Here is a 21895-nt window from a genome sequence, read left to right on the forward strand (position 1 = left end):
ACTTTTTCAAGTCTTTCGCACTCTCTATTGAGCCCGTTGCATCAGTTCCCTGTCCACCCGAGCAGGCAATAACAAAAACACGTGCGGCCCACCCAGAACGAAATCAAAACAAATATCTATTTTGCTATTTTGCCTGCAAAAAGTAAATAAAACAGCCTCAACATGGGAATGGTAACAAAGCGTAAGAAGATGCACTATGGAGATACGCACTTGCAGCGTCGCTGGCGCGTCCGCAACCGCCGCCGCGATCTGGACCAAATCGATGACGATCTGCGCACCCGGAGTGGCGAGCTAATCAATCAAAACGTGGACCTGGAGAAGCCCGGCTTTGCCCAGTTCTACTGTGTGCACTGCGCCAAGTACTTCATCGACGACACAGCCATGCAGGCGCACTTTCGCACCAAAGTGCACAAGCGCCGCCTCAAGGCACTCGAAATAGAGCCGTACAGCATCGAGGAGTCCGAGCGTGCCGCCGGACGTGGCAGCTTTCAGCAGGCCAAGAAGCGCGGCATGGAAACACAGCCCACAAAGGAGGAGGTCATTGCCGGCAAACGCATCAAAGTCGAGGAGAAAGTGGAGACCACAGCAGCCGTATCGACACCTGTTGCCAGCACAAGTTCAACCAGGGCGACGCGCAACAGACCCCAAAAGATGGAAACTTAGCAAGGCCAAACCCATAGGAAGCTGTTGATTGACTAGATGATCCTTCCCCCTGAAGTGTATTTACATTTTGAACATTACAATCGCATCGTATAAATATATTTTTCTCTTTCTGTATATACTCTATATGTACATATTTATGTTTGTTTCTCCGTTCATGAGGATACTTGTGGATATACATAGATGGGGTGGGTAATCTAAAATTATTCGAACTATGCAACACAAACAAAAAAAAACATGGGTAAAATAATGTGTACATGCAATAGCACGGACTTCTCAAGCCACATCCATCCAAAATGAGAGTGGGAGTGCCATTGAGCTGCCAGTAGGACAATGGATGGCGCAGGCTGCGGGTGATCACTGGGGGGGAGGAGCCATGCAAGTGCTCTGCCACCACATATACGTGTGTACTTAAAACTTTAAATAATATTTATTTTATTTCCTTTAGGTAGTATTTTGTTTCACTTTTCTTTCTTTCACTTGAAGTTTTTGGTATTCCTCTTTCCTATTGTTCATGGTTAACACTTTATACTTAAATATATATACGTTTATGTGTGTGTGTGTGTGTGGTATAGTATGCATGCCTTTCCTTTTTGGTTTCCTTTGAGTTGAGTTGAGTATATTATGCAATAGACGGCTACTGGGCTGCTGGCCTCTCAAATTCTCCAGTGAGATGCAAATTTGAGGTAAGTATATGTGGCCGTGGGGCTGGGGTGCTGCAGCGAACAACAAGCTGAGCTGTTTACTGTGTGTACAGATAATGATTTTGGATGTGCATAAATCTATATACAATGTACAGTGGGAGGAGCGGGACTAGAGCCTTAGAGCTTGTTGAGCACCGTCTGGAGCTCCTCCAGTTTGGCGGGATACAGCAGCTGCTGCTCTATCTTCAGCTGCTGCAGAGGCTGTATGCCCATTGAGACGGATTTGTTGGTGACACGGCGACGCGTCATCTGCCTGGCGGCAGCGGTGCGGCCCTTGCGCGGTGGACTGGCGACTTGATGGTTCCCAGCCGTCTGAGAGTTCGGGCCCTGTCCCTGGCAGTTGAAGAAGGAATGCTGCAGTGCCTCGGCCGCGGTGATGCGCTTGTGCGGATTGACCTCAAGCAGGCGCTCCAGCAGATCGTAGGCGGAGGCCGGAAAGACCTCGTACGGCTCCAGCGGCTCGGTCACATAATCACTCTCCTTGCACAGGCAGTTGAAGAAGTATTGGTCACAGTTCTTGCACACCTCGCACTGCCCGTCGGGCGACTCGTACTTCTTCAGCATCTTGGCGTCGCTGAAGATGGCCCGGTGGCGGAAGCGCAGGCACAGCTTGCGCAGGTTGAGCGGACGGGAACGCTGGCTGAGGGTGACCATGCGTTCGAGGGCCAAGGCCGTCTTGCGTATCTCCTGGTCCCCGAAGATGGTGACTATCTCGGCCAGGGCTATGTAGTCGTTGGGCGCCTTGAAGAACGGATACACCGATGACATGAGCGAGAGGAAGATCACGCCAACGGACCACACATCCACGGCCGTGGTCTGGTCCGCGTACTTGAGCAGCACCTCGGGCGGACGGTAGCCAGGCGTGCCAGCCCGCGAGGCGTGCACTTCCTTCTTCATCAGACAGTTGAGGCACACCGATGGGTTGGCAAAGCAGAAGCACTTGCCGCTGTTCGTCGATCCAGTGGCGCTTCGGTTTGTGTTGTACCTGCTGCCGGTGCCCGCGACTGTTCCCGTGCCAGTGGCCGAGCTTGGTGTCTGCTCGGGCTGCTGCTGCTGCTGTTGCTGTGTGGACAGCTGTGGCTGCTCTGGTGCCTGAGCGACAACTTCTTTCGACTCGTTCTGGGCATGGGCAATCTCGTTGACCGGCTTGAGCGGCATCTTGCCCCAGCCGCCCTCCTCGTTCAGCCGCATGCGCTTCACTGCTCCCCCCAGACCTGCATCGGCTGCGGCCACCGCTGCAGCAGCAGCAGCAGCAGCAGCAGCAGCGGCAGCGGCAGCTGTTGTCTGCACTGCCGCCTCCGTCTCCCTGTCTCTGAAGCGTTTGCTGTTCGGACCACCAGCTCCAGTGTGGCGGTTGCGCTGCTCCTGCTGTCCTCCTGCGGCCGTGCCCGCGGCCAAGACCGGCGGATTGACATGTTGGGCCAGCCCAAAGTCCACCAGAAGAAACTCGCGGCGCCGCCGGTTGTACAGGAAGTTGCTCGGCTTCACGTCCCGGTGGATCACGTTGAACTTGTGGACGTGGCGCAGGGCCACCAGCAAGTTGCGCATGTACAGGCGAATCTCCGACACGTCCATCTTGGTGTAAAAGTCATGGAATCGGTCGTGGGGCATGTAGGGCATCACGAAGGCAGCCGAGGCGTCACAACGCATGCAGCAGTGGATCCCAACGACATTGTCCATTCCGCTAATAATGAGAAAGAGTGAGATGGCACAGGATTAGCTTTCGCTCTCTTCTATCTGCTGTGGAGCACCCTTGACTCTGCTTTGCATCTGTTTGCATGCAAAACGCCCACACACACAAACACAGAGACACTCTCTCTCCCCTCTCTGAATTGGCTGTCTGTGAAGGAGCGCGCGTCGACGTCACACAGCGATGAGCGATGGGAATACGTGAGCAATCGCCGTGACTAGTCATAATTATCGTCGTTGTGACGCAATTGGGGCAACGGAATTTGCGCAAATTGCTTGAATAGACACACACAAAGAATCGCCGTGGGTCGTCTGAGGAGGAGGCCACGCAGCCAGCCAGCCAGCCAGCCAGCCAGCCGGGTAATGTCATGCACGTACACACGTCCGACAGACACCCACGCGACCACCCTGCTCTCCACCTAGTGGGCTCTCAATAAGCGTAGGGGTCGCAGCTCGGCCGATCAGCCCCACATGTCAGCGAGATACCCGTGCGCCAGGCGGTTCGAAGCTGTATGGAACGGATTGGGTATGCGTCGGGCTTTTAGCCATTGAAACGGCTGGCCCTAATCTAATCTCAAAGCAGCTGTTGCTGCTGCTAATCGATAAGCGCCCTGCTGTTAGTCTAGGATATGCAAACAAATATCCGCATCTATTTGCATATTCGATTCATCATTTTTGCACATTCCACTAACAAGAGCAGCGTCTACAGTGGGACAGACAGACAGAGTGCTGGCGCATTGTAACTGTAAATGAGCACGTGAATGGTGTGTGAAAGTGCAATAAACGTTCATTCGTCTCGTCTCGCCTCTCGCTCGCTCGCACGCTCGTTCGCTTGTTGGTTCGTTCGTGCTGCCAACTTAAATAAATTGCAATGACGTAGATTGCGAAGCGGCGGCTGGCGGTTACCGGCTGACGTCGGTTACCGACGTCTGACGCAAGCGAGGACGAAAACGAACGAACACCACGAAACCCACTGGGTGGCAGATCTGGGCGAGGCACATCCTCCTACACATGTGGATATTACGCGAGTGTTGGTTGAGTGGGTGGGCAGCTGGTGTATGTGTGTGTGTGTGTATGTGTGTGTGAAGCAACTCTGTTTTGGGACCTACCCCATTTTGGTCATGCACTGAAGCTCCTTCATAATGCGGTCGGGATGGCTGGTGGGTATGTGGTGCTTGATGGCGAACTTGCGCCGCATGCTCTCCGGTAGATTCGCCTCTCGCTTAAGCGTGGCCAGCAGCACGGTGCTGAAGGTGCCATTGCCAATCCGGCTCTGTACGTCAAACAGGTGGCCCACGTCCGGGATGCGCGTCAACAAGTCAGTGATGGCATCTGTGGAGGAGGCAAACAAGAGGTGGCGGTGGTGAGGGGGATTTTTAATCCAGGCCCACACACATTCTACAGGTCCGGTGGCAGCTGGCTGTTGTGCCCGAAAAAAGACTCGAAAATGCGCACTTACCTTCGCTTTTGTTACGCAGCTTCATCAATCTGGCTCCTGTGGCCATATCGACTTCCCCTTTCGTTGCTGGTGCGGTTTCTACTGCTCCCATTGCTCCTGCTCCTGCCTCCTCTGTGGCAGTCGGCAACTGCTGCTCCGCAATGGGCGTTCCGTTTTGCTCCGCATTGGACTGCGCGGGTCTGTTGTGCTGCTCCGCAAGGGTCTGCTGGCTGGGCGCAGGTTTCGCCACTGGACCGCTCTCATTAATGTTGAAGTGGTGATTGAGCTGCTTCTGGATATGCTGTGTCACTGCGTTTCTGACTTTGGTCGGCGTATCCAGGCGAGCCGCCTGCCTGGCCCCAGCGCCACCGCCACTGGCATTGCTAACGAGGACGATGGGAGTGGTGCCAGCGTAGAACTGGATTGTGTTCGGCTTTGATTTGCGGACATGCTGTGCGTGCTGCACATGCTGCTGGTGCACGGCCATCGGCTCGTGCTTGATAAATTGCTGCTCCGCCATTGCAGGGTTCAGCTAACAACTGGGTCTGTGTCTGTGACTGGACTGGGCTGGGCCTGGGAGTATCTTATTGTGGCAATTGTGCACTTCTGCTGCTGCTGTTGCTGTTCATTGGCTTAGTCCATGAGGGGGGTTGCGGGATGAGACGAGCTTTTTTCTCCACAATTCCCTGAGAGTGTGTGGATGTATGTGTGCTCGATGTGTGTGGGTGGGTGTTGGTTGGTTCGTTGGGGGACTGCGACGCGACGTCCAGCGCTGCCGTAATCCAAGAATAAAAGACGGTTCGGTTCTCTGCTACTCTGTTTCTGTTTCTGGGTGCACGCAATACATTTTTAGACCGAATTGTCGAGAGTTTCAACTGCAACTGACGTGCCTCGGGCTGCCTGTAACGCCAACTTACTTTTCTTCCGTCTTGCCTCAGGGATGTGTGCTTTAGTTTTAGCGTCAGCTTCCGATTGTTGTGTGCGTCGCCCCAGTCCCCGGCTTGGGCTGCCGCCTGGGCCACCCTTCACTACACTGCCCACTCTTCTTCAGCGTTGGCGTCTCGCCTGTGACGTTTGCGGCCTGGTGGCGCTTCGTTTTGGCCAATTCCCTGCGTTTGCAAGACTGGAAACATCTACTGAGCCCGCACTTTGTCTATTATCTAATTAATTTTCGCAAACTCCCGTCCGGCTCTCGTTTTTAGGTGGCCCCGAATTCATTTCGCACTTATCAACAATCGATAGACAACAGGCGCGCCAGCTGATGCGAATATCGATGGCCTCGACTGCTCCGAACTGCCAACTTGTAGTTATTGCGAATAACGAAAATATACATTTATTTAACTTGCAATTTTATTGTGGATTACGTGCATACACAAATTGTAGACTTTCGTTTGTAGGTGGCCCCTAATTCATTTCGCGCTTATCGGCAGTCGATAGACAACTGGAGCTCCAGCTAATGCGAATATCGATGGTTTGGACTGCACTGGACTGCCAACTTGTAGTTATTGCGAATACCGAAAATATACATTTATTTAACTTGCAATTTTAACGTGGATTACGTGCATACACAAATTGTAGACTACTGGATACTCTGCCGATTATGCGGCTAAAATTAGGGAGCCCTAGGCAACATAAAATAATAGATTTGGATACAATACATAAAACAATAGACAATTTAGGGAAATTAGCGCTCGTTGTGGGTGCGGCGATTGCCGTACTCCTCGCGCAGCAATGGCAGTCCGACGGTGTAAGTGGAACTGGTGGCGTTGATCGATTGGTTCGCGTCTGTGCAGCGGACACAGGGCCCAAAGAGGCGCAGCATGCGCGTGCCCATTGAAGATTTCTTGTGCCGGTTCTGAGTTTGGGACTGGTCCAGGAGGATGGTCTCGCTGGTTCCCGTGTTATCTGGATTGGTGCTCTGACTGATATCAATGGACCGCACCTCGATGACGCGATTGTTGCGCTTGTCAAAGTAGTAGATGCCTTCGCTCTGCGCCCAATCCTTCATCGGCGGAAATATGGTGGCTTGTGGCTGGCGATGGTAGCGCGAAGGTGAGCGCAAATCGAGGGCCTCCACTTCGATGGCCGAGTCGTTGCTGCTTGGGTGGCTGCTCTCCGAGTTGTTGGGTGCCGCAGCCCGCTTGTTGGTGCCAGCTGCTCGGTTGGTGGTGGGGGCACCGCCTGCAACAGGAACAGTAAAGATGCAAAAGAGAGCAGAGACAGCCAAGCTGAAAGGACTCACCATTGGGCTCTGCTTCGGTGCTGTCGTGGCTAAAGTCCAGCGAGAGTGGCTGGATGTTCTTTTTGGGCTTGCTGGGATTGGGCTGGCGGGCGGCGGGGGCCACGCTTAGCAGGGCCACCTCAATGGAGCCGGCACTGCTGTCGTAGGTGAGATTGTTCACATTAGAGCCGGGCAGCGGCGTGGCGGTGTCCGCAAGGGCCAGTGAGAGCAACTCCTGGTCGGTTTGCGTGGCCTTCGGAACGCTCTCGGGCAAACAGAAGTTGAGGGATCGGAGCGAGTGACTTTGATTGCGTTTCAACTTCTGTTCGCAGTCGGTCAGATCGGTGCGCAACATCTCACAGCTGCGTCGCAGCTGCATATTCTCCATGGCCTTCTCGTCCAGCTTGGCCTGCAGATAGTCGCTGTAGGACTGCAGCCGCTGCTGCTCGTTCTCCAGACGCACTTGGACGTCCTTCAGGTCCTCCTTGTCATTATGCAGGCGCTCATTCTCGCTGAGCAGACGCTCGTAGCTGTCGTTGGCCGCCTTGGCGTCGGTCGCACTGCTGTTGTCCAGCGACACATCCAGATTGTGCAGCTCGTCCGCACTGAAGTGGGCCGCGCGCGCTCTGTCTGTGGCTGTGGGCGTCAGATACTCCGGCATGGAGCTGTGGTGCTGGAACTTCTTGGCATTCCGGCGCTGCTGGTCCTGCTCCTGGATGTCCGCTATGTACTTGGCCACTTTGCTGGTCACGTGCTTGTAGCGCCGCTTTGTGTACGCCGAGTGTATGTCCTGGTAGGAGACAGACTTGCTGCTTTGGGCACTGCCCATCTGTCCTACTGTGATAATTCCTTTTGCCATTGCAGACTCTGCGAAAGCTGCATTAACGACAAAGATAAGTGGAGTGAGAAACCTCTGCAGGATCAGAGGTATTTGATTTGCTTACATTTATCCACCTCTTCGCCTTCCTCTTCTTCGCCCTGGTCACGGCCCACGGGGTCACTGACACAGGTCTTGGCACTTTTGTTGGCGGCATCGATGAACGAACTCTCGTCGGAGCAGTCGCTGGTTAAAAATGGCGCCGGATTGCGCTCAAACGCCACTGGCTGATCGTGTACGCTAAACTGCCTCTTGAACTGTCGCGGGGCACCAGCGCCCACGCTGTTTAGCTGCTCAAACAGTTCGTCGGCGGGAAAGCTTTCGTCCTCCAGACTCATATTTAACAAAATTACAAAAAACGACGACAAACCGCGAGAAGAATTTTACACAAAAACACTACTATTGGACCGATGACGACTGGAAGAGCACCGTTAGGCACAAAGAACTGCCAACTGCACCAAAAAATAATATATATGTATGTACAAAAACTAGCCGTGTTTCTGTTTTCATCGATATGAGTGAAGAGAATATCGAACAATACTAATCGATGACAGGCAATGTGCTTTGCTAGGCGTTTGTCATTTTTTAGAACATTCTAAACAAAAAAGGCGCCGGCGTCAAGTTGCTCGAAATTTCTAAAATTCCAAACTATATTTTAAGTAAAGCGAAATTGTGCGATGTCGATGGAACAGGTAAATAGCATAACACACTGTTTTCCATGTGAAATTAAATCTCATTCGCTTTTACCCATGAAAATAGCTCAAATCTGATGTGGCCGAGTTCGCAGCCTTGCTGGAACAGGCCAAAAGCGCCCGTGTGAAAGGTGTGCTCACCACGGGCAAGGCAGAGGTGGAGCGTGAGATTGTCAATCTGGAGATGAAGGCACGCCTGGCCGCCGAGCGTCAAGCATCCGGTTCGAGCGAAGCCAAAAGGTGGGAATTCATTTAGAGACAAGCTTTGTGTTGGATTAACCTACCACCCTCCCTCCCCCACAGATATCTGCATGAGCTTACCGACTACGGCTGGGACCAGAGTGCCAAATTTGTGAAGCTCTTCATTACACTGAACGGCGTACAGGGCTGCAGCGAAGAGGCCGTGACCGTCAACTACACGGAGACATCGCTGCAGCTGCATGTGCGCGATCTGAGCGGCAAGGACTTTGGTCTGACGGTAAACAATCTGCTGCACGCGATAGATGTGGACAAGAGCTATCGCAAGATCAAGACCGACATGGTGGCCATCTACCTGAAGAAGGCCGAGGAGGGCGTCAACTGGGACGTGCTCACCTCCATACAGAAGCGCCTCAAGCAGAAGCAGGACACCGAAATGACCAAGGACACTGACAATCCCGAGTCGACGCTGGTCAACATCATGAAGAAGATGTACAACGACGGGGACTCCAAGACCAAGCAGATGATTGCCAAGGCCTGGACCGAGAGTCAGGAGAAGTCGCGCATGGGCAAGGAGTTCGACGGCGCCGGTGGTCTCGATACACTAGGCGATCTTTAAGAGCACTCCACGTAAATTCATACAGTATAATAGCACTACGGCTTTTGATATGTACATACATCCAATATACATAGACCCACATAGAGAGGGGCACTGCTCGATCGTGCATAATGCATCCCCATTACGCTCACAATTTGATGATAAATAAAGTACCCGAGAGTGGGAACTAAGTTCACAATTGAAAGAATTGTCTGTTGCTTGCTTGGTGTTTGTATGTATAATTGTATATAGGCGTTTATTAATTAAATTCATGTGATTAAAATCAATAGATTGCTGCAGATGGCAACACACCTTCTGTTGTGGTCTTATCTATTCTCCATTTGCAATAGTTAGTGTTCTGCTTTCGAAATTAATTTGATAATTACACATTTAGGCTGTATTTAAAATACATTTTATATGTTTCACGGATATACGTATATCTATAACATTAATCATTGAACCGATACGCAATCGAATAATGCTTCCCCGAGGAGCAGGAAGGGAGCTTCTTGGTGCTCTTCTCCCCCCCCACATATCGCTATCGGATTTTCTATAATTAATTGTTACATCCCCGGGGGCATTTGTAGCTATTTGTTGTGTATCGTGTGAGTGTGTGTGTGTTTGTGTGTGTTTTTCGTTGAAACAATTAAATTGCTTCCATGTCTGCTCTTTGTTAAACAATTACTCATTAGTTTGGCAGCGCTCGCACGCGGCGTGCCACTAGATTCTTGCATCTAGAATCTATATTCCTATGGGTACAACAAATTGCATTATTTTGGTGTCTGTCTCCAACTCAAATCAGCAAAAGGAAATCAGTAATTGCGATAATTATTCAAGTACATAATAACTAAACAACATGTCAGTGTATCGTGTGTGTGTGTGTGTGTGTGTAGGAAGAGAAAACACGATTACAATTACAAATACAAATACAATCTATATAGTGTTAATGTCATAGGTACGATGTACTAAACTAAATGTTAACTTTGCTATAACTAAAACAAATACAAAAAAAAAAAGAATATAAATGAAATAATTAATGTTTTTGCATGTCTCCTATGCAACGTGTTTTTTTGTTGATATATTTCATTCCTCAGGGTGTCCGTTACTCTGTCCGTTACTCCGTCCGTTACTCTCTTCGGGGTCAGCATACATTTTGTGACAGTTTCATCTTTCAGTTTTGGTGTGTATCTATGTGTGTGCTTGTGTGTGTGTGTGTGTGCAGATAAAGAGCGCTTCAAATATAGGTAGGACTGTGCAGAATTGAACTAAGAATTGTTGCCCAGTCCTGCACATAAATATGTTACAGCCTTGAAACGCACTCTACACAGGCATAGCCGTGGAAGAGTTTTCTGTTTTCCATATGATTGTGTCTCTATATTTGATGTGTGTATATAATAGATATATCTATGCTGTAAATGTTGAGTTTTGTTTTGTAAAAGCTTTCGGCTACTCACACAATGGATCTATCGATCCGAGGATCGACGAGGACCGTTCCCCCTCTGCTAGCGTACAAAAATAAATGTGTTTTGTTCTCTTTCCTACGAGTCGAATTAGAGAATTGAATTTGCCCGATATCTCCCATTAAAAATTTCTAGAAAACTATTCATACTATTCGATATAAGTTTGTATATTTTTGGGGATTAAAACTTTTCTGCTATTCCTAGACCAAAAAATTCATTTTAAAACTTTAATCTCGAGTCTTTTGCAGTGTCTTTTAAATCCGATCATCGCCCGATCTTCAGCACAGACCGACAAAGTTGGGTTTACAAAAAGAGCGTAAGATACAGGAGACTTATAGGTGTCTTCCCCGCTCACAGTTTTGAGGATTATATCGCACGATTGAGTATAGAGAAGAGAGAGAGAGAGAGAGAGAGAGAGAGAGAGAGATTGTGTTTATGGGCAAGGCTGTGGCAAGGTGAATTTACACTTTTACACCTCACCACAGCGGATAAAATCACCTTCTCTAGTATATTCACCACCTTGGGCTGTGCTGAGCTTGTCAGCTAGCTCCTGATTCAGTTTCTGATTCTGTTTCTTATCCTGATTCTTGCTTGAACGTTATTCTATGGCCTGCAAATCGATTACACTTTGGGTTAGCGGTATTTCGGGTCCCACTTCCACTTCCACTTCCATTCTTCCATTCTTCCATTCCTCTTCTCTGCACACATACAAACACACAGCAACAGCAGCAGCAGCAGCAGCGGCGGCAGCAGCAGCAGTGACAATTCCAGCTTGGCTTTAATCTAACTTATGGACTAACCCCAAAACCCAATCCCAATCCTTTCTTTACTTTTCCTTTTTCCTTTGGGAGGTTTTTAGAAAACGCTCGGAGGCAGTCGGACCTTGGCGCTGGCGGCGGTTGAACGGGCACGGGCACGGGCATGGACACGGACACGGACGCTTGGCGCCCTCAGGCGCTGCTAGTAAAGCTCTGTATGATGCCGCACCGGTGCCGGGATCTTGGACATGCCCCTCTCCCGTCTGGGCGAGATAACGTTGGTTGCTCCCGCTCCCGCTCCCGCTGGCGCTGCCGTGCCTGCTCTTGTTCCCGCTGCCGCTCCTGCCACTGTGGTGGAGTGATTGCTCTCGCACGAGCTGGCCGCAGAGCTGCGCTTGGAACGCGCCTTGGCCGGGGGCGAACAGCTCTCGGAGCGTTCCAGGTTGCCATTGCTGTGGACCCACGCAGTGGTAAAGTCCTCGTACACGGGCGTCTTCTTGCCATTGGAGCTGGCCTTGCAAGTGGCTCCTCCCACACTCGTTCCCTGTCCAGAATTTGCCTGATTGACGGCCGCGTAGCGGGAGAGGAGTGTCTTCATCTTCTCGAGTATCTGGGCATCGTTCTTGGCGCTGCTGGCCGCCTCCAGCAGCTGCTGTGCCAGCGGGGATGAGGCGTGGTTCTTCACCGGGGATGTGGTCAGGGAGCTGGTGCAGCCGCCGCCGCGCACTCTCCGCCCGTTGCTGTCGTAGAGGATCTGCGAGGAGCGCCCCTTGCCGCTCCTCTCGAATGGGGTGGGCGCCACAAAGGTGTCGGGCGTGCACTGCGGCCGACGCTTGTGGTTGCTGAGGTCTGCTCCAGCAGTGCGTCCGCTCCAGGTGTTGGTCACATCGCGCACCATCGGCAGCTGCGACGCCTGCCGCGAGGCTCGTGGCGGAGGCGTTGGCGTTGGCGTGGGCGTGGGCGTGGCGCGGGTGCGCATGGAGCGGTAGACGGGCTGTTTGCGATTGAAGCCACCAACGGGTGGGCAGCTGCCGAGGCCACCGCCACCGCCACCGCCACCGCCGGCGACGGACGAGCGGCTGCTCAGATCCTGGAGACTGCCGCCGGCCCCGCCGCAGGTGCTGTTGTCGATGCTGCGCCGACGCTGGGCCAAGGGCGAGCGGGGAATCTTGCTGAGCAGCGCCGCAGATGGCTGCGCCTCCAGCTTGGCGGAGGACATTGCCGGACTCTTGGCCATGTCCACGGTAATCTCGTCATCGGTGATGAACACGCCCGAAGCCTCGAACTTGTCCGGCAGACACTTTGGCAGGCTGAGGATGGCCGGCAGCGATTGGGGACCATCGCACACGGAGTAGTCCACGTCCACGTCGGCATCCCCATCCGCATCCGCATCCACGTCTAGCTCCTGGCCATTGAGGTCGTCCTCCTCCTCGAGTATATCCGCAGCTGCCTTCTCCGGCGGCTCATCCGAGGGCGAGATTTGCGAGTCGCTGGACGTCTGATCGAGACGCGCTGCAAAGGTGGCAAAAGGGGGAGCCCAGAGCTTAGAGGCAGAAGCGGAAACGAGGGTGAGAGGGGGGGGGGGTGGACTCACCATTGGTTTCAGCGTCATCCATCGAGGCCTGACTGTGCAGGGACTCGCGCTTCTGGGCACTCGATTGGATCACGCCCAGACTGCGGTAGCCCTCGTCGCTGATCTCGCTCCCATTGTCGCTGATGTTCTCGAACTTGCTCGAGCTGCTCTGCTCCGGCGCGGACACTCCTCCGCCCGACGCGGAAGTGGCAGTCACAGCCTGGCCCACTCCCACTCCCACTCCCACTCCCACGCCGGCCTCCTCCAGGGAGCAGCTGTAGCCGCCAGGCAGCGACTTGGGCCCGTTGCTGTAGGAGTCCAGGGAGCTCTGCTTCTTCCGCATGTCAATCAGCCGCCGGGGACTGGGCGACATGGAGCGCCGGGCCAGCCCAGGGGAGCCCAGCAGCTGCTGCTGCTGCTCCGAAGCGGCGGCCCCAGTGGCTGCCACGATCCCGTTGCTCTGGATGCCATTCAGAAATTTACGCTGCGGCGTCGGACTGCGACTCCGGTACTTGCCCGAATTGGGGGACAAGCTGTTGCCATTCTGTTGGACCACAGCCACAGATGATCCTCCTGCAGCTCCTCCTCCTCCTCCTCCGTTGCAGTTTGAACTGTTGAAGACGCGTCGCGCAGCAGGCGGTGAGCTGGGAAAGGATTGTCAATCATTGAAGGATCCACCCAAAGTTATGCAAATCCGAATCACTCACCGCTCGAATATCACCTGAGCCTTGTGCAGCTCGATGCCGTTGCTGGGATTGTGATTGGGCGACTGTCGCGGTATGAGACGAGCGGCCACCGAGCTGCGATGCTGCGCCCGGCAGCGGCAGGGATCGTGCTTGTCCAGATAGTGGGCCAGTGTGTCCCAGCCGCCACCCACGCGCACCATCACATGGGAGCGAAGTATCTACGGACAAAAACGGGTACACATAAGCGACTGCTGGCGCCTTGCTGGACAGCGCCTGCACTTACCCGCACAAAGATGAGAACTTTGGTGTCGCCAATGCGGTACTTGCCCTCGGACACGCGCACCATGGGAAACTGGGACGGGCATGTGCACTTCTCAACCAGATCTCGCACCTGTAAAGGCAAAACATTTGTGAGTGTGCAAGGATAGGGATAGGGATAGGAACAGGGTATGGATAGTGCCCGACAGAGCCAGTAGCTTGGCTATCACTCCCCTTCTCCGATCACCCAAATTAGTGCCAAGGCTGCATTCGATATTTATCGATACTCAATCGATAACTGAGTGAGTTCTGTGTGGCACTGTAGCGCAAAAACGAATCTGTCTGTGCCCTGACACCCGCCACGCTGCCAGCCAACCTCCCCCTGGGCCGACGCTGACCCACGGCATTGCATAAGCCTGACCCCCCCAGTAGTCGTCGGACTGCCTGACCGACTGACTTGACTGCTGCAGTTGGAGCGCCGCTTCGCTGATGCCAATACAGATGCCGAGTCCACGGTCCACGAAGCTGCAGCTGATCCAGCGACGAGCGATGACGATCATCGGGGTCACCAAATAGTTTTTCACTGCATAAATTCACGCGCTGCCATTGTCCAACCAAACAAATGATTCGCGGAGAGGCAGCAGGCGGGGGATACCCTTGCCCTAGGGAGAGCCAAGCAGAGTCCATGGGAGCCAGCCTGTGCCACAGCAGCAGCAGCAGCCTGAACTGACGACTCTGTCCGTCCCAGCTGGCGGCTGTGGACAAACAACAAATGACGACTTGGCCCGAAACTCCAACTACAACTACAACCCAGACTCGGGCTCTGGGCTCTGGGCTCTGGGCCTCTGAGCAGCCTGGATTCAGCTCTTTCTTCGAGACCATTTGCTACTGTAGTTTGTGGCAACGACCAGACGGATGGACGGGCGGCAGAGAGGACATGGAGGAGAGGGTGGGTGGGTGGTGGCAACGCATTTGCACCTTTGAACTTTTGCAAACTCCTTCGGCAGCTCTGAATGCGTGCCTAGGTGGAGCTGCTGACAATAAATCTTTCGACTGTGGAGCCAGCGTTGGGTGGGAATGGGGAGGGAATCTTTCTCTCTCTCTCTCTGTCTCTGCGTCTGACATGGCAGAGATCGAGGATCGGCGTGACTCTGACGCATACGAGATTAGCTGGCCATGGAGCGATGGGGCGATTGGGCGATGTGATCCTGGCCTAACCATAAATCGCATGCCACCAACATTCACGGCAGGCAGCCAGACAGACAGACAGACGATGCGATGCGATGCGGACGTGCCACAAAGCCTCAGTCAGAGTCAGAGTCAGAGTCAGAGTCTCCTACAGCATATCGCGAGAGTCGACAAATGATCGTGGCTGGTTTGCTATTTCTCCCCGCTTACTCTTCGGCTCAGTTGTGGCTGCCGTTGCTGCTGTTGGTGGCACATCATTTGATTTTCGACAAGTTGTTGAGGCTATTTGCTGATTTGGCTGCTGCTGTGGCTACCTCCGATACAGCTCTGGCTCTGGCAAATAGATTGGCTGAGAGTTGAGTGGATGGAGGATCGCCCGGGCAGCTTGTGGCGCTGCTTCATGTCCATGTCCACGCCAAGACCATCTATCCATCCCCCAGCTGCTGCCATCGATCGCTGCTTAGATGTTGCTTTTGCTGCTGCTTTTGCTGCTGCTTTTGCTGCTGCTTTTGCTGCTGTTGCTGGCGGCGTGAGGAAATGTTTGTGCATGGCTTTCATTAGTTTGGACATCGGTGATTTCCATTGCGCCTAAGCCATCCTATCCTTTATCCTCCATCCTCATCCTTTGTGGCTGCTGCTACTGCCGCTGTCGTCACACTTGCAATTACATTGACAATCGCAATTGTTTGTAATTGTTGGCTTGGCACATCGTCAGTCAGCGACGCCAATGGGGTAACATCTTGTCAAATTAATTTGACATCTCAACATGGCAGACAAACTGCCGCCCCTAATTTGGCATATCCTACAGCCAGACAGCCAGACAGACAGATAGACAGACACCCAGCGGAAAGCCCACCAAAGATTACCTTAGATTGGTTTTCGTTTTGGGCTTTTGGCTGCCTTTCTGGCGGGTCTGCCAAGTTCCCAACTGGAAACTTAGCCATGGCTAAAAATGGTCTTGACAAAACTTGCAGGCAACAACAACAATCGTGAGTTGGGCCATGAACAAAATGTACATACATACATTTTACATACATTTTACATATGTATATGCATGTGCTTATGTATGTACAAATGTACAAGCAGAAAAAGAGAAACCCCCGAAAGAAGTGGACACTGAAACAGGAACTGGGAACTGCAACTGCAACTGCAACTGCAACTGGGACAGTGACAGAGCCACCACCTCTGGCGAGAGATTCTATTCGGACTCACCATCTCATCGAGGCTCTTTAGATCGTTGGTGATTATCTGGGGCTGGGGACCGTACATCAGCATGGGATGCTCATCGGCATCGTCCTCGTTCTCCGAGTCATCGCTGTCGTCGTACAGGTCCGTCTCGGAGCCCACAGTTGTGGTCGTTATTGTCGTGGATGTGGCCGTGCTGCTCAATGTCGAGCTGCAGGCGATTGCCTCCGTCTGTGTGCCGCTCTCCGATGAGTTGGCGGCGCCATTTGCCTTGATGTCGGCAGCGATTTCCCGATCGATTTGTCGCTCCATCTGCACCAGCATAGGAGCCAGCATTCCTGGGAGACAGAGAGAGAGAGAGAGAGAGATGCATTGGAGGGTGAAGTGTGGGGAGATCCCTGTGGATTACTTACCAAACTTGGCGCCTCTTCGGGCCACCTCCAGCAGGCAGAGGATCACGTGCTTCTCGTTCTTGCGCATAATCAGATCGTCCGTCTCGAACAGCAGGCACTCGATGATCTTGAGGCTCTTTCTGCAAGGGGATTATCGATTGATTGATTGATCGATCGATCGATTAGCATCGATAAGCGATAAACTCACCTGCACCAAGTTATGAAGTTGGAGACATTGTCGCGAGCAAAGAAGGTGCCGCTCTTGGCCGCCGGCAGGTAGTGGATGTTGCCCAGGGCCAGAATCGGTCCGGCCAGGCCGGATGTCATTGAGCGTGTCATCGATTTGTTGCGCGCCTGTCGCCGTGCCAGATAGTCCTCTGCCGCCTGGCGCACATAGTTCGCGTGCTGCAAACAAAGAAGAAGATGGACAAGGAGGAGCGTGAGGAGGTGCACAAATACCCAAAATGAGCACAGAGACACACAACAAGACAAGAATTTGCAGCGAAAGTCAAGATAAAAATACAAAACTAGAAAATGCTTCTATTTAAGCTTCCTAGCTAGAATATAGCACGACATTTTTGGGCTACCCTCCCCCAGGCCCCCGACTGTGTCAACCCCCCCTCGGCCAATGTTCGCTGAGTGATCAACGAACGCTGCGGCGATATTTCTAGAGGTTTTTTTTTCTGCATTTGCTTTTGTGCTCTTTTTGTCAAACGGTAAATTCAGGACAGACTAGAGATGCGCGAGCGCGAATCTGTTGTTTCACGATGCACTTATGTATGTATGTATGTGAAATGCATATAAACTTATGTACATATTTACATAGATATGTAACACATACAGAAAACGTATTCATGAAACGGTAAATTGGATCCCTAACCCCCTTGCACACCTTAATTTAATTCTGAAAAGTGTTTCAACCCCAACACCTATAAGTCCCCCCCTCTTCTGTGCCACACGACAAATTGCCATTGGCACATTTGACGTTTGAGGTTATATCATCCGCAATCCGAGATCCCCACGGCCCGAATCCCATATGCGATGCGATGCGCTGCGCTGCATTGCGCTGCTGCCAGCAGAGGCAGCGGCAGAGGCAATCGTGTCTCGACGTGTCAGGCATTTCCATTTGCATCATTCCATATTCATTTATGCACATTTTGTTGTAATAATTTAATATTTAAACAATATTATTATAGCTGCTTCCCCTGCGACACCCCCCCCTTCCCAGTGCGCGCTGCTTCTTTTATGGATATCTGACAAATGCTTTATTTGGTGTTTATTGTTTCACCTTTCCATAATACCCTAGACCCAAACAAGGGCATTCCCAGCAATGGCAACGGCAACGGCAACGGCAACCACATCCCCATGGAGCGTGCATGACGCTGCTCTTCTGCTGACGTTTGCTGCTGCTGTTGCGGAATGAGTGCGGAGTGCAGCGGCAGGGGCATGACAGGGGAGGTCTAATTGTAAATATGCATATCAGTTCATACCACACGGATAGTGGAGAGGGAAATTAAATATTTCAGTGGATTTGCCTTTTCTGGCGGTGGCCCTAAGTTAGGGGGTATCGCTGCGTCGATCCTTCTCTGCTGCCTCTCCATCTTCATTCGTCTTGGGCTCTTATCATGCAAGGTAAGCAGCGACGGCTACGGCAACTGGGACAGCGACGCCCACGATACATTTTGGCTACCCAGAGGCGTTAAATGCATCTCCCCGCCCCCTTTGCCTATCACCATCTTCTGCTTCTGCGCTGCGCTGCCCACGAACAGCATTATAATACCCTAGCGGAGGGTATTATAGGTGCAACGTACAGAAGGAAGCGTAGAGACAAAAGCCCAACCAGTGTACCTGCAAGAGTAGCAAAGACTTCGGCACACGTTTCGTTTCGGCACTGCTTTCATTTCACTTTGGCCGTTGGCAGCAGCACGGCAGTGCAGCAGCGCAGAGGGCATCGTAGCTTCGCTTAGAACCGAAGCCCCGCTTGTTGTATTTGTGTGTTCGTGTGACTGTGCGTTCGTGTGACTCTGTGTTCGTGTGAGAGGAGCACTCTGAAATGTTTGTTGTTGTGTCTTCTTCTGAATAATGCATAGACAGCGGCGGGAGAGACGGGCGCAAATGCATATTTGATAATCCCCCCACAACGGCAGCCAGCGTCACCTTTTCACTTTCGAAATTCGACTGATGCTGGAGGATGGAGAGTGCAAGTGGTTGGCTGCATGGTGCATGGAGGGATGGAGGGGGGTACAAATGGATGTATTATGACATCAAAACTTTCTTGCATCAACAGAGTGGCACGTGCCGGTGGTTGTTTATGGATGTTAATGGTAATGAATCGATGTAGGAGCAAATAAATGCCAAAGAACTTAAAGCTTTCCATATCCCACAGTCCACAGCCGTATGCACATCCGCATCCGCGTCTTCAGAGTCAAGTGTTGAAGCAATTAACGTGACTTTAGCCTCGCTCTTGCCTTCTCCTCCTCATCTTCCTTTTGGTATTCCTTCTTATTTTGCGCTGCTCAAGTGCGAGGGCCAGAGCGAGACGAAAGTGGGTCGACCTGTGGGCCACCGCCACTCAATCTGGCCACGCCCCCGCCCCACGTAGCGTGTACGTGACGTTGATGCGATGTATGATGTATGATGGATGGGCTGATGGCAGGTGGCAGAGGAAGAAGACGCGACGCGCAAGGAAGAAGTCTATGAGAGGGCGGATGAGGAGGCGTGTGCTAGGGTGGGGAAGAGGGACAGGCTTGCAGGTGTAAGTGCTCTGCTCTGCTCTCCGGTTTCGTTACGTTTGTCGTCATAGCGTAATTAGCTTAGATTTCCGACCCCCCACCTATTGCAGTTTTCTCCTGTGCCTATAGTCCAACCAGCCAGCCTGACCTGCTGCAAAATGTGTGTCAATATGGCGTTAATAACATTACATGACTGCTAAAAGCAATTGCAAAAAAAAAAAGAAAAGCTCTGTCGCATTATAACCGTAACGGCTCAGTCGTAAGCGCGGGCGCGAGGCGCCGACAGAGGCAGCAGCAGCTGCAGCAGCGACAGCGACAGCGACAGCGACGCAGTCAGTGCAAAGCAATATTTTTCTGCTTCCGCAAAAGGCAAATTAAATAAAAGAAAAATGAAAACAAAATTAAAGCGCGCCGAAATAAAAACACACATAAATAAAATGACATTGCGAAAAATGCACAAGAAACTTGAAGTGAAGAAGGGAGCTCAAACTGTTGATACCCTGCAAGATCTGCCATGGGAGATGGGAGCTGAAAATTTGTCGAGCTATTTGCCTGTTTTATCTTTAGGCAAGTGCTATCTCCCTTTTTCAGTCTACCTCGCTTAGTGGGGATAATGTTTCTGTTGTACGCTCTGCAAGGGTAGACCAAATTGAAAATAAATAAACAACGCACAATAATTGATTTGTGCAATTACATGGACCCACACACACACACACACACGCACGCACAGACACTGTGCTGGTGCTCTGCTAAGCGGATTGTTCAGCCAACTGTTTGTTCTCGCATTGTCGATGATTGCCGTCATCGATTGGTCGCACAAAGCAACTCCGCTTTTCGCTACCCGCTTTAAGCTCTCAGCTCTCATCTAAGTTCGCTACGTTTCAGCCGAGTTCAGCGCCAGTCGTTCAGTGCCCCACGCCCCACGCCCCACTCCGTGTTCCACTCCGCTCAGAGCTCAATCAAAATCAGCAACTGTCCACGGCCCATTCAAAATCATATTTCAAGCGTTTTCCTTTTGTATCTTCTGTGTGTCTGTTGTGTGTCTCTCTGGGGTTCAAGGTTCTCAGCGACGACGACTTCCTCTACCCACATCAGACACACATGTCTTTGGCAATGATAGATCGATCAATGTATTCTGCTTGCAAATGATTTCTGCACAGTCGAAGCGAAACAGCCGAAAGAGGCGAATCGGCAACAGCAACAAAACCAACAACAACAACAACAACAACCGCAATGATCGATCCATTGATCTGAGAGCGACTATCGCTCACCTGCTCGGAGGTCTTTTGATCTTGGCTGGGCGACGATTAACGGTATTTCCATAATGCCCATAGAAGGCTTTTCTGTCTCTTTCTGCTTTGGCCACAAAAAGTTTGTTGCTCTCGCGGTGCGGTGTGTGGGAAACCATCGAGCGACCGATAGATCGCGATGAGATCACTCCAGAATGCGGCGATTACCGATGACGATTGCAGGACTGGCTGGAATGCTAATTCTGGAAATTCGAGTAGCCCAAAGCTCACCAGAAACGGAAGTGTTGCTTACCATAACCTTGCGTGGGCATTATATTATATTGCGTGAGTTCTTGACCAGCATCAACCTTTCAGTCAGACACTTTACTTGATGCCGATGCCCAGCTACCAACTTCAATGGCTGCAACTGCAGTACGAGTCTGCCCCATAAATCAGACTCTTTGCCTTAAGTGTCGCACACCCTTCGTGTACGTAGGGCTAATAAGGCGTTAGGGTTTGGGCCCTAGCAATAACAGCCAGAGCAGAAGTGTTTCTATGGCTGGATGGCTATTTGGTTATGGCCAAAGCTGGCAACAGATTCGATGCCAAAAACCAAAAGCTGAACCAAACCGAACTGAACTGAACTGAACTGGTTTTGGTGTTGTCGTTGTTGTCGTTGTCGTTGTCGTTGTCGCTGGGGCCAAAGCCAAAACGAATTTTGAATGTGGGTGAAGTTGTTAAAAATGTGGCAAACGCAATCGAGGTTAGCCGGAGACAGAGAGACAGAGAGACAGATACAGATACAGAGAGAGAGAGAGAGACATACAATGAGTTGTACCTATTAGTTGGCGCATATTTAGTTATAAACTTGAATTTAGACTCTGGCCAAATTAGAGTCTGGTCCCATGTGCTCAAGTAAGTGTATTTGGGCCCCCCCAAAAGTGAGAGCGAGACGACGACCAGCAGCAGAAACAAGCAACATCAAGCATTACAGATACAGATACAGATACGGATACTGATGGGTTTACAGATGAAGATAAAGAGAACACCGAACCGAACCGAAACATGAATGGAAATAAAAATAGAAATACATCGAAATGGCAAACGGGCACCACCCGAAGACCCACTCGAAGCCGGAGTCAGAACCAGCCACCAAATGTCGAGAGATCTGTTTGTCGCGCTTGTCCAATTTGTCCGATTTGTCCGATTTGTCCGATTTGGTGTGTGTTTCCTGCTTGGAAATCCAGCCAAAATCCAAAATGTCGAGTCTTAGATCTCAGCTGAGATCTTCAATAGCTTCGATCCATTAGCGAGTTCTGTTCGCCTTCGTTGTGACGCTCAATACCGATGTACGAGT

At 51.7% G+C, this 21895-nt stretch overlaps 5 protein-coding genes and 1 long non-coding RNA gene across 7 annotated transcripts in view; 3 read left to right on the forward strand and 3 right to left on the reverse strand.

The window, feature by feature from the left end:
* LOC117581627 (zinc finger protein 593 homolog) overlaps positions 1-786 on the forward strand; it is a 914-nt gene extending 128 nt beyond the window's left edge. Inside the window, exon 2 of the mRNA XM_034268995.1 lies at positions 12-786. Coding sequence (XP_034124886.1) covers positions 163-663 — 501 coding nt within the window. The 5' untranslated portion in view covers positions 12-162 and the 3' untranslated portion in view covers positions 664-786. The remainder of the gene's footprint in view (positions 1-11) is intronic.
* Positions 1-4117, forward strand: part of LOC117581629 — a 25205-nt gene extending 21088 nt beyond the window's left edge. Inside the window, exon 3 of the long non-coding RNA XR_004573665.1 lies at positions 4105-4117. This is a non-coding gene — a long non-coding RNA (uncharacterized LOC117581629). The remainder of the gene's footprint in view (positions 1-4104) is intronic.
* On the reverse strand, positions 738-8608 carry LOC117581613 (cell division cycle 7-related protein kinase). The gene is made up of 4 exons (XM_034268976.1): positions 8603-8608; positions 4513-4596; positions 4163-4385; positions 738-3048 (listed from the first exon to the last, which is right to left on the reverse strand). Exons 2-4 carry the CDS (start codon positions 4556-4558, stop codon positions 1482-1484), a joined length of 1836 nt encoding a protein of 611 aa, XP_034124867.1. The 5' UTR covers positions 4559-4596; positions 8603-8608; the 3' UTR covers positions 738-1481.
* On the reverse strand, positions 5994-8045 carry LOC117581616 (protein swallow). Its single transcript, XM_034268978.1, has 3 exons — positions 7657-8045; positions 6734-7588; positions 5994-6672 (listed from the first exon to the last, which is right to left on the reverse strand). The coding sequence occupies exons 1-3, from the start codon at positions 7925-7927 to the stop codon at positions 6176-6178; spliced, it is 1623 nt and encodes a 540-aa protein (XP_034124869.1). The 5' UTR covers positions 7928-8045; the 3' UTR covers positions 5994-6175.
* Positions 8140-9213, forward strand: LOC117581624 (calcyclin-binding protein). Its single transcript, XM_034268992.1, has 3 exons — positions 8140-8281; positions 8349-8521; positions 8585-9213. The coding sequence occupies exons 1-3, from the start codon at positions 8267-8269 to the stop codon at positions 9096-9098; spliced, it is 702 nt and encodes a 233-aa protein (XP_034124883.1). The 5' UTR covers positions 8140-8266; the 3' UTR covers positions 9099-9213.
* Positions 9214-9436: 223 nt separating this feature from the next.
* The window catches only part of LOC117581611 (GAS2-like protein pickled eggs), a 44572-nt gene continuing 32113 nt past the window's right edge, over positions 9437-21895 (reverse strand). Inside the window, exons 2-9 of one of the 2 annotated variants that reach the window (XM_034268974.1) lie at positions 16786-16982; positions 16599-16717; positions 16213-16523; positions 13838-13945; positions 13576-13772; positions 12890-13512; positions 12355-12807; positions 9437-12321 (exon numbers count right to left, since the gene is read on the reverse strand). In XM_034268974.1, the coding sequence (XP_034124865.1) occupies positions 11498-12321; positions 12355-12807; positions 12890-13512; positions 13576-13772; positions 13838-13945; positions 16213-16523; positions 16599-16717; positions 16786-16982 (2832 nt within the window). In that variant the 3' untranslated portion in view covers positions 9437-11497. Of the gene's footprint in view, positions 12808-12889; positions 13513-13575; positions 13773-13837; positions 13946-16212; positions 16524-16598; positions 16718-16785; positions 16983-21895 lie in introns of both variants that reach the window. The other variant, XM_034268973.1, reaches the window with a different exon arrangement.

Source organism: Drosophila guanche, unplaced genomic scaffold, assembly GCF_900245975.1.
Source record: "Drosophila guanche unplaced genomic scaffold, DGUA_6, whole genome shotgun sequence".
Taxonomy (NCBI): Eukaryota; Metazoa; Arthropoda; class Insecta; order Diptera; family Drosophilidae; genus Drosophila; species Drosophila guanche.